Source organism: Caloenas nicobarica, chromosome 2 (assembly GCF_036013445.1).
Source record: "Caloenas nicobarica isolate bCalNic1 chromosome 2, bCalNic1.hap1, whole genome shotgun sequence".
NCBI classification, from domain to species: Eukaryota; Metazoa; Chordata; class Aves; order Columbiformes; family Columbidae; genus Caloenas; species Caloenas nicobarica.
This window is the reverse complement of record NC_088246.1, coordinates 58,815,193-58,827,644: the sequence shown is the minus strand read 5'-3', so window position 1 is coordinate 58,827,644 and position 12,452 is coordinate 58,815,193. Positions and strand designations below refer to the sequence as shown.

Sequence of the window (12,452 nt, the reverse complement as noted above, 5' to 3'; positions counted from 1 at the left end):
TTTCTGCTAAGAGTAATTCAGCCCATGCACTTTAGGACTGCCAAGTGGTGTCTTTAGTGGGGAGATGAGGAGATTTGCTTTGAAACTGCTCTCTGGAACAGAAGAAAAATACTATTGTAGATGGACTCATTGAGTCATGAAGAACCACAATCTATAGAATAAGTTGGTATTTGTATTACTTGCTCAGTGTCTTCTTCAATTATTTCCTTTTTAGGATATTCTTGCATCCCTCTGGAATTATGACGGCTAGGAGGAAATGGACTTGCCCTAGAAGCAAAGCCATTGCGTCTCTACTTTCCCCTCTTCTTTAGCCATTTGTCAATGCCTGTCTCACTTCCTAAGAGTGGCAAGAGATCCAATTATTGCTTTGTTCCTACACATTTAATGAAAAGAGGCAGTGGGATAAGAGAGACCCTATTAATTCCTCACTAAGAGAAAAACCGCAGCCTTATAGCACATCTTATTAGACACTGGAGAATCTGCACCAGGCACAGCCTTAGATGCCCCATCTAAAATAAAAGTTTTAGTTCATATTTTATCAGGTACTAAAAATCAACAAGCTATTATTAATTATTTCTATAGAAATAATATTCCATATTTCCACAGAAGGGAGGGAGAGGGAAGAGCAAAAGTGGCATGATGGAGAGAATCACATCAACATATTAAGTATTCTGGGGGTAAACAGCGTATCATCAGTTTTGGCTCTGGTCAGTAGTAAGTCATTAGGATTCTCCTCTCATTTACTCAGATTTTATACAGCCACCACCTGCAGATTCACTCCCACAGAGACACAAATCAGAATCAAAGCTACCTAGGATCAGCTGACACATTCATACTCTCACACCATCTTAATGACCTAAATACATACTTGGTTTTACATTACTGCTGCCATCTTTGAGCAAGATCTGAAAACACTGTAGTGAACACCACTGAAGGGGTTTCAGGCAGTAACCTGCTTCTCAGTGCCTCTTTGCTTCCAGACCCAACAATGGTTTTACATACGCAGATGATTAATAAGTTTCTCAATGCAAATAGATCTTGTGGGGGTTTAATGTGTGACTTATGCTAAAGAAAGAAGGCACATCCTAATGCTGACCTGGTAGAATTCATCTGTATCCATTTATGAGATAATAGAATAGAGAATAGAATTTCTAGAGCTTGAGAATAGTTTTCATAGAAAACCAGCTAATGACGATGATGAATTCCCATGTTTTTAGTTTTACTAACATTATTTGCACCCCCGAATACGGATGGATCACAGTGATCAGCTCTCAGTAACTATCAAGGAAGTTGTTGAAATGAACAGAGTACGTCCATTAGCACCACTTGGACAAATCAAGTGCAAGTCAAGTTCTTTAAAAATAGTCAGTATAATAGCTGGTGAAAGGTATGTAAATTAATACATTGGTGACAGGAAGAATTAGGCTCTTGATTTGGAGTTGAACAAGCAATATAATTAAAAAGAAAATTTATTTGTGATATCCATCATGCCACAGGGACAATACAAGCAGAAGTAAATCTTAAAAGGCTGTAAATTACATTTGATGGATGAAGACAGATTTAGTCTTTCAGCTAAATATTTCATTAGTGGGTTTTTCATTTCAAATAATCCAGTGAAACAATTACACTCTTAATGCACTCACCACTCTCCATCTGTATTATTCTGCTCCCCATTCAAAAACCTGCTCTACATATCACTGCTGTCCCACACAACACTACTCATATGAACAACTGGATAAGCTTGTGGGGAATTCCAGTTTCTTAAACTTACTACAGTACTCCGCAATGACAATACAAAACATTGCAGAGTCAGTAGTGTCAAGCACAAAGCTCCACCGCTGCCTATACATACCCTCAGAGTCCTGGAATCGAACAGTGACCGCAGGGTGCCAGATTCAACGCGGTACCTTATTCTGGCATCACACAATGGTAGGTTGGGTTTTTTTTTTTCCTTACAGTAAAAGAGGTGAAGACAGTTGCTGTTCTAAGGTCAGATTCAATCCTTTCTACTGAATTCCTTCAAAGTTGGATAGGGCCTTCAGCAAACTGGCTTCCTAGATTTCTCCCTCAGATTTCACTACCTCTCTGTATTGGAAACAAGGAATAAAAAGTCCTTCCCATCCATTTCATGTATTCGACAACACTCAGAGTTACTAGTTAATAGTCTCATCAGGAATTCTCTCTGATAGCTTCGATAGTTTTGCAAGAAACCTCTTACTCTATTAATGACAAAATTCAGTCCTAAGACATTAGAAATTTAAAAGAACTTCTGGATAAACCAGGTGCAAACATTGCTTAAAGAGTCAGGGTTTTTCTTCATCTCTCACACATTGTATACAAATTTATTCGCACAGCATAGACTGAAAATATTTGAGGACTCTCATGAGCACAGTGTACAAGATTAGCAAGACTGATAGTCTTCTACACACAGAAGTTGCAATTAAAATGCTTTTCTAGAAGAATAAGATATTTTAAAAAATCTAGACGTATTTTTCACAACATAACCCATTCCTGAAGAAACGGAAGTTGTCTTGGGCTTTCACACTTCAGTCATCACCAGATATTCAAAAAACTGCAGCTGTAAAATCACAGCTTTTCTGTGTAGTCAAACCATGTTTTACACTTTGCCTGGCCATATGTGCAGCTACCACTCACAAGGCTTTACTCATTACAAATGACACCTTTGGCAAAACTCAGACTGAATTCAGGCTCTGCATTTCAGTGCACCTATATTGGACTTAAGCTTAGGTTTAAAGGCCTCCAAGTTTCTGCAGCAGATTTTTTGTATCTGCCAGAGGAAAGGGGGAAAATGTTATCTAAGTTAAACAATAAATAAGTAGTTCAATCTGTATGACACTCCTGTTGCTCTTTTCATATGTTGGACTTCTGCTGAAATCACAATGATTCTGTGAGGCCATGGTAGGACAGTTAGCATGTAGTGCTCTGAATATTAGATCAAAATCAGATAAAATATAACCTGCTTTTGTTTAAATTCATACCATTGACTCAAATATATCAAAGCATAGTTAATGGTTTAACTGTTCTGGAAAGATTCATTTTTGATCAAGTATCCGCTGCTTGCATCACTCTAGGTCTGTGCTAAATCAGGTAGCACCCATCACATAAAGCCAACATAAAGCCCCAAGAGAAGCAGAAAGCTAACCTAAACCCCATACCACATGATCTGGCTACTTTGACAAAGTGTCTTTCAATCCCAGTAGTGCTGGGTGGTCCACCATATACCAGTCCAGCATTCATGATCACAGAATCAGTGCCCAAGTTATGAAGCTGCATAGCTTGAGAAAAGCAGATGCAAACCAGCACTCGGTCAGTTGCATTCATGTCATCTTGGCATCCTTGCAGGCAGCATCCAAGCCCAGTGTTCCTATCACTGACAACAGCCTGCATTACAGAAGCCCTCTCTCCCCAAACCACCTCCCTCCGGCATTCAAGCCCCTGACTGTTTTGTTTTTCTGATTTTGTGTTAGTAATCTGAAGAGACAGGTTACGTGAGAAGTTATTCAAGTGCAGCATTTTTTGAAAGGTTGTGGGTTATCCGAGGTGCTGAGTAGAAGTTACACATGTGAAAATACTGTAATTCTATTTATCAGATCTGACACATTAACTACTATTTGTGAAGTGCTCTTGCAACAGAGTATTGAACACGTCTGCTTACACACATCAACTAATTCACTAGTGAAACGCAGCTACCTTCAGAGTGATAAAGCAACCACCCCAAACAGTATTTTGTGCCTCAGCTATAATTTAACAATATTTGTAAAGTCCAAGGCAAAGAAACAAACAGCAAAGATGCAGGGAGTTGACATAGCTTGTATCCTAGGACTGCGCTCCCACTTTAAAGCAATCTACTCTTCCAGAGCTAGAATTATCAGAGATGAAATTCAGTGCGTCATTTAATAGATGACACTTCCTACTACTTTAAATATGCTGGATGGTTGCAACAGCCAATTTTTGTACTCATCTCATTGTCCATTCCTTGAGGGTCTCTATCTAACAAGCAAATGAACAACAACTGAAGTAGCAGTTAGCTCAAACTGCCACAGCTAAGAAAGAAATGCCATAAATATGTCTAAGGGAAAATCCAGAGGCCTGAAGTCCTTTATTTACAAAACCATCGAGAGAATTTGCCAACCAGCTGGAAGTATATGAACTACTTTTTTCACCACTTTGTTTTGTTGCTTATGATTCCTCATGATCTCTATTGCTTGTCTGAACTATCTATCGCTTTACTGTTTGCTGACAGATTAAATCTTCTTAAAGGAGCTTTTTCCAAAGAATCTGGCTACAGACACATTGTCTCAATATAAAACAACATGGGAATAGCGTCATTACTTTTCTAATATCAGTATTAGAAGAGATATGATCAACATTCACCTTTCTCAGTTCCATTAATATCAGATGTACAGAAGATTTAGGAAGTGGGCCCTTCCTTTTGAGATTTCCTTTGTGTTTTACCTTAAATCAGCATGGTAGGACAACTCACCACTATGCCCTTGCAACCGTGTGAACTGCCAGAGCAACGTCTGCTTAACTTAGCAGTTTAAAGTCAAGCTGTCCAGTGGCACACAGTCTCCAGGAACTCACTTGTTTCATTTAACAGTACAGATGTCGCTGAACAATGCACCAGTTTGAAACTAGAGCCAGGAGTAAGAAAACAAGCAGGACCTTTAATCCTGAATCTGTAACAAGTTCCCTGTCTGAAGACATTTGTCATTTTCTGCAGCTGCCTTCTCCTCACTGACCCTGTATTGGCCTAGACACCATCAGTAGCTTGTCTGGACCTCTCCCAAAGTACTTATCATTTGTCATTATTATACACGACAATATTCAGCACTTTGGCTTAGCAGAATCTGATCTTATGCTTCTGTGAGCACGTGAAAACATATAGAAACATCACAAAATGACCTCTCTCTACCAGCAGAAGGTACCACTTGGGCTTTAGCCTGTCTCAGTGAACAATCCTCTGTGTGAGGTCTCTTCCATCTCATGCAGAAGCTTGCTGCAAGTGTCAAAATGTCCCATGCTACTTGAAATTTCTATTTCCTTATGTCCTCTTGTACAAAGTACTGCAAAATAGAGCAATGAGAAGCAGCTCTAAGTCAGGATAACTTGTGCTGAACGGTATTGAAATGGTCTGTGAAATGAAGATGATCATCAATAGTACATGACACAGATGAAAAGCTGCCTGAGATATCATGGTGCTACCAGAGTGTTCTTATAATACAAGTGGTTACTATGCAAATGGAACAATCTGGTAACATAAGGGGGAACACCAGGATTAATTAGTCTAAGTAAATGAACTATCCCTCAGTCTATAGTACTCTAATTTGGTGTTGAGGCCCTACAAAACTGAGTCAACTTTTTCACTTCTGATTTTGTTCAAGGGTAATCAAGAACATATATAATGATCCCAGTCTGCAGCTATTTCTTTAGTGTTAGCTCCTTATTTCAGATTTTTTCAACTTTAGCAGCCAAAAGAAATTAGACATTATTCAACTGACAAGAAAAATAATCTGGGTTCTATTTTCCTTTAGTGACAGAGTACCTTAGGAAAGAATCACCCTTCTGAAATAATATATTACCTAAAATATTTTTCTTTTGGAAAACAAATGATGACTGATCAATTTAATGAAATGGCTGTGATTCCTCAATATTTTTCACTTCATATATTCACATCCAGCAGTGAAAAGGGTGGACAGAAGAATGGCTACCACCACGATTCAGCAGCAGTTTGCAGTCTTCCTTCTCCCCTTGTCCCATAAAGGGATAAAGTTGAAGAAAACCAGGCCTAGGGTCTTCTGTGCGATAGAAACCAATGTGGGTTTTCAGTACAAAGACTTCAGACCAGCTGATGTGCATAGACTGCAACACAAATGCGTGCAGTTAAACATCTCAATATTAGCTGAAGTGAATGCAGAAGGAGAACATGTTGGATGACAGCTCAGCTATTTTGGACTCCTTAGCCACTAAAAGGCTAACAACAGAATGGGAGAGGCAGCGTGCTTGCATGCAATAAAGACAACCAAGGGGCTGAACAGAGAAGCTGGAAGCCAGCTGTGCTCTTTTGCTTTCTGATGTCCATAATTAGGCCATTTCATTATTTCTCCTTTTCTTGCTGCCAAGCTCCACTGGAAAAGAAATGTCAGCCCACAAACTCACCCATCCCGCATGGCCCGAGAAGACACTCATGACATTTTATCAGGGCTACATTCTTACTCTTTGGTTATTCTATCCTCCAGCAGTGCAAAAGGACCTTGAAGCGAGAACAAATTCATTGGCTGAGGGTTGCCTTTATCAAGAGATGATTTCTGACCAGTATTGGGTTCTTCTAAAAAGCCTATTTTCAGCCTCCATTGGCAAAGCTGCTACATCCCTCTTCAGATAAGGACAGCCTGTGTGCCACCTCGGCAGTTAATTCTGGCTGATAAAGAACTGTGGGATCACAGCCATATCCTTGGTCTTCCTTTGAGTGTCAAGTCCTGGCACCCCCACTCGCTGCCAGTTCCCACAATCACAAGTACCGAGCGTGACATACACACACAGCAAGTCTCCCCTTCATGCCTGCCCGCCTCTAGGCACGTGTCTTATGCACTTTACTGAAAAATCTCTACCAGCCCCCTGATCCTCCATGTCAGTTCCAGCTCCTCATCTTGACCTGGGACCCCTCAGCCAGATACATCTGATGCTTGAAGCCACAAAGAAGTTACGGCTTGGTGGATTTCTCACGACAGGGCCTTCCACTTAATTAAGTCCTGTTAGAAGGCGTTTTTCTCAGACTGGTTTCAAGGTCATCGCCCCTGCCCCTGTCATATAAGCTGCCCAACGCAGGCTCACCTGTCGCATAACCTGATGTGGTACCTACTTTCTTGACCATCCTCCTCCAGGTAGGAGTATTCGGTGACATTTCTGCTGTCTTTTTTTCCCCACTCACACTTTCATGTCTACACAGTTTGACCTAATTATCCCTAAACTACCTTACAATTTGCATTTTAATTTGAATACATCTATTTAGTCTATTTATTTACTTTTACTCTTTCCTGCAGTGGAGAGATTTGTCTGACAGGGAACACCAGTAAATCACACCCGTTCTGTCAGGCTCCTTTAATTCCAAAGAGGTTCCTTATTCTTTGCTGTCTGTTGCCATTTCGCATGTAATTTAGAAACAGCAGGCAGCAATTGAACTCTCAGATCTCATTAATACCTACTAAGCCCTTCCAACAAGCAGCAGCAGACTGGAGAGTGTTTCTTCAAGGTGATGGGCAAATGTGCCAAAGTTGCCTTTAATTTACATTGCTACTGACGCTTTTCAATCACATAAATTCTTTTTACTTGCATGCTATACTTGTTCTGCTTTATATAATGTCTCCTCTCTGTGTAGGAACACTATGACAATGTAGCGCAGCCTTTCACAATGTCCAAATTTATTTTTCAATTCTGAGTGACGAGCTGGCCTTCAATAATTAACAGCTTCATAAATTACAACCACAAAGTACAACCCATACTGAAAGTTGTAATGTATCATTCATCCTTGTAGCTAATTAAGCCTTTTGCATTAAGACAATAAGTCATGAAATACATCAACCACACTTAGGTCAACAACTATTTTAGCCAAGAAAGTTTTTTGGTTTATTTGGTTGTTTTTTTTTTTTTAAAGGGATACTGCTAGAGTAATTTCCATGTTTTAGAAAAGTCTCAGCTCAACGCTCAGACTGCTTACCTCTCCTTGCCAGATTGGGTTAACAGTATTACACATGATCTTAGATCTCTTCTCCTGTCCATGATGAGGAAGCGCTGGGAAGATGCTATGCTTTCCAGGCTGGATGGAAATCTTCAGATAAGGATCTGGATTGAAGAACATTCCTTTCTTCAGACCAAAAGCCTGGAAATCTGAAAGAAGGTAAATAACCTGATTATTTTTCACATTTCAGGAATTCAAATAATATGGCAGGAATATGAAAACACTCACTATGTTTCTTGTGAGATAATGTAAAGCCAAACCATAATGATCTTGTGATTCAGGATTTACAAAGGACTATATAATGAAATGGCAATTTTTACAATCTGAAAGTGCAGAGTGCTCTGGCTTCTAAATCAATATTTATTCAACTTAACTTAAGTGATCTGCTGATTTTTCTAAGGAGCTAAGCATTTGGTCAGCCTGATTCCAGTGGTAGAACTACTCTGAAAATGAGATCCATTTATTTAATCACATAGACGTGGCAATTGGTACCCAACATATGTCACTTCTAGGTATCAATTTTCTCTTCCCATGAATCTTAGCTTTTATACCACTTTTTTCTATACGCAGTAAGTCATTTTACATTTTTTTCCACTTTAAAATATTTCCTTCCCTGCATGGTTTAACTTCACCTGTAGTAACTTAGGAAAACTCTTGTATATAATGTCCACATTTTAAGCGGGGCTTTCTTGTTGCAGAAGTCCCAGGGAGTGTAACAAGACTCATGCAGACAAAAAATCTCCAGGCACTTATTTCAAAAATTACTCATAACGTTCTAAAGAAAGACAAACAGTCTTTTAAGATTTGTCCCTGTGAAGCCAGTGAAATACATACCAATCTACAGGCATATCAATAATTTTGCCTAAACAGCTACAAACTAAAGCCTCTGGCCTTCTTTTTTTCCAGATACATTTATAAGATTTCTTGGGAAAATATAAGCACTTATTCCTATTAGTGAGTTCAGTAGCTAATTTATTTTCCACCGCTCTTTGCATGGAGATTCCCCTCCTCTGTTTAAAGCTTTATTTCACATAGAGCTATAAGCACTGAATTGCGTTCTGGATACTTGCTGTTTTGAAGAGGTACAAAGTATTAGTCAAGATAATTTCCGAAACTGCTTAGATGTATACCCGAACATGAAATTTAAACACACATTTTTTCTTTTAGGAAGGTTTTGAAAACATTAATTTTCAGAGTCTTTTAATTCTCTTCTGATTAAAAACCTAGTTACTCTGGCGGGTTGCAGGAGACCATTCAAAACCCTTCAGGCAGATATTTTGGATTAATCTGAAAATGATACTCTTTCCACACAAACATCAGCATTTTTTCCAGAAATCAGCTATATCAAGAACAGTGATAAGATTCACCCAGTTGTATTTTGCTTCCTTAACATATGGTAATAGCCAACACAATAAAATGTGCAAGTTAAAAAGAACCAATTTTGTTCTAGTTGGTTTTAATTATCTATTCCAGCACATAATTCATGTTGCAGATATTCAAAAGCTGTTGGACAGATGGTCCTGAAACAGACTGTATTTTAAGAATCTCATTCATGTGACGTTCTGTAAAAATCAACAAAAAATAGGGGATATCACTACTAATAGCCTACTTGAAAGTACTTTACTGACAGTACGTAATGCCATGGTCCTATCAACAGTATTACACAAAGAAAATATCTGGTTCAAACTGATATATCACTGAATTTTTTTTCCAAGTGTACAATCTTTATGTAACCAGCATGCATTGCCTCTATCAGCCCTGCTGGAATCCTATATGGCAAACTCTCTTGCTTTGGAAGTTATACTGTTAGAAGTGCACTCCAGAAATAGAAACCAAGATTGCAAAAGCACTATGAATGACAAGACCCAGCAGTGTAATAGTGTCAGGCTGCTAACATATGAGAGGAGAGGAAGACCTCTGAGATCTTATTTTCTTTCTCTCTGATGTTTCCTCAAAAGATTCTGAAACTGAAATATTTATTGCTGTATATGTTTCTGATTTTTTTTTTCCTTCAAAGAGAGACCACGCTATCTTTGGGTACCACTGTGCAAAGAAATGGTTTATTGCTAGACAGAAAATAACTAGCACTCAATTATGTATACTTATATATTATGTACCATAAAGAACATACATATTACGATGACGTAGCAGTCTCTTCCCACTTACGGGAATTAAGCACAGCCATGAAGGTGAAGGTACTCCTAACCTGAGTTAGTAGTCTAATTTTTGTATTTGGATGAGAAAAAATAATTTAGCTAAAGACACAACAGGAAATTTTATTTGTGTCATGTTCTTGCTTAAATTGCATAATACAACAAATTTTCTAAAAATGTCGGTCAGAAACTTCAATTTTTAATGTCCAAAGCACAAAAAGGGATGGCAGAAATAGCTTTCTCAAGGACAGATGTCCCAGTTATACTTCCATCTCTCACCACAAATTCTCGGCACTGTAAAAAACAGATCATCAAAAATACAAAAGCTCTGAATAAAGCCACACAGGCATCTCCAGATATACAGAAGTCCACTTGATTTGAAGTGCAACCTATGGATGCTCTAGCTTCTTGTAACCAAAGGCTCGGGTACTCTCTTACCACGGCTGGGTAGCATCCTAACAGAAGAATCCCAGCTATTCTGCTTTCCCAAATGGAAATATTTCTCTCTTATCTGTATTGTCTTCAGAAAAAGGCTCTGAAGATACTAAATATTTAAGTGATGATTTAAGGTCAAGTGAATTTAAATCTTTGGTGAAACCAATGAATTCCAGAAGGCTTAGAGGTACGTTGCTGTACACTGTAGTTTTACAACGTATTTCTTGGAGGCATATGAGCAAATACTACCAAAATAACTCATCTATGCTTTGCAAATGTGTATTTTCATCCAGTCTCTTCAAAATGTTATTAACATACCATATGTTCCCATTTACTCATAAATCACGCTTCAGCATGAAAGAGGTTCTACACATCTATCAGTTTAATCATGTCAGGCCATCTTTCATGAAAGATAACAGAGGGAAGGGATCCAGGCGGAGACACACCAACCACAGACTCTTTCACTGCCCCAGACTTTCAGCAGTTGTGAGTACCTGCATCCTAATCTAGGTAGGCTCACTTCATTGTAGAAAAAATGGCTTATACTAACTGCTGCCTGTTGCCGTCCCCAAGTGAATCACGAATTTATTCCAACTTCAGGGCTTCCCTTCCATATATGCTGATCTCTAGGTGTTTGGATGAGACCTAAGGAAGTTTTGCTCTAGGTCACCTCCGGTGGGCCATAGGCTTCCCTGTCTGTCTTGTAAAGGATCATTCTGCAAATCCATTTTCCATGCAGCATTACAAACTTGGAGGCACTGATGACTGCATAACAATGGAGATTCTATTTTTGTGGCAATTTGGAAACCAGCATGAGTTTATTGGCAAAACATGGAACCAGGTGGGGATATCAGTTCTGACAGACACAGCCTGAAAACATTTGTGTTTTATCATGTTTGGTTTTGCCTCAGTACAAGTGACTAAGCTTTCAAAAGGTCAGGGGAGAGGAATTATTTGGGTTTGCAGGTCACATTTTGTCATGCTCAGCAAGGAGATTCTCTGATGGTAACGATCAGCACAACTACGGTGAAGTTGGTATTTCAGTTCCTTGCAGACATAGCAAGGTACTGGTCCAAACCCATGCTTGAAAAAGCATGACAGAAAAGAATGGAGAATCAGAGCAAGAACCAGAGTCTGAAGCAGTCTGGTTTCCAAATCAATTAAGTTTAGCCTGGTAATCAGTCTACTAGTTCTACGTTAAAGAACTTAGAAGCTGTTGTACCTGAGGGCTGAGCTTTTGCCAACAGCTTTTGAAGAACTTTCCTAGAAATAATACACCAAGCTATTCTGTACAGTTTATAAATATGTCCCAAGAAGACTGAGTCCACTTAGTGTCTTGATGGTCCATATTTTACTTCACTGAAGTAGACAAATCTACAAACCAGTAGAAGGGTCAAAGACCAATGAGTACCGGAGCTACTAGTTTTGAGAAACTGATATTGACATTCTAATACAGTTGGCAAATTCCTTCCAACAAAAGACAACAAGCACTTGTCCTGTGAGTTTCCAAGTACCACCCAACCATTTTCAATAGATTACTTGCAGCTAGCTATATTGACACTTATGGAAGAGATCATTAAGCCCCAGTAATTCTATGGTCAACTCACTGAATTCGCATTTTTCTTACTTAGCATACTAGACAAGTGTTTTCAGAACCAGGAAATGATACCTATTCCTCATGAGTCACCTGATCCTCTGAGAATATGAAGACATCTTGAGTTAGGCCAAACCTGCCCAGAACATATCTAAAAGCATAACCAATGAGGGGTAACAGTTTTAAACCGAAAGAGGGAAGATTCTGACTAGATATTAGGAAGAGATTCTTAACCATGAGGATGGCGAGACACTGGAACAGGCTGCTCAGTGAAGCTGTAGATGTCCAACCCCTGGAAATGCTCAAGGCCAGGTTGGCTGAGGCTTTGAGCAACCTGATCTAGCAGAAGGTGTTCCTTCCCATGGTCGGGGCGTTGGAACTAAATGATGTTTAAGGTCCTCTCCGACCTCCATTCTGTGATTCTACAATTCTGCCACAAAGTTACCAGGACAATGGAAAAACCAGAGAGTCACCGGAAAGACCATAGTCAATTTAGATTGTGATTTAGCTT

The 12,452-nt window shown here is 39.1% G+C and overlaps 1 protein-coding gene across 6 annotated transcripts in view; it reads right to left on the bottom strand.

The window, feature by feature from the left end:
• The window catches only part of HECW1 (HECT, C2 and WW domain containing E3 ubiquitin protein ligase 1), a 266,955-nt gene that overhangs the window by 86,385 nt on the left and 168,118 nt on the right, over positions 1-12,452 (bottom strand). For all 6 annotated transcript variants that reach the window (XM_065627747.1, XM_065627745.1, XM_065627748.1 and 3 more), the window contains one exon: positions 7,739-7,908. In XM_065627747.1, coding sequence (XP_065483819.1) covers positions 7,739-7,908 — 170 coding nt within the window. The remainder of the gene's footprint in view (positions 1-7,738; positions 7,909-12,452) is intronic.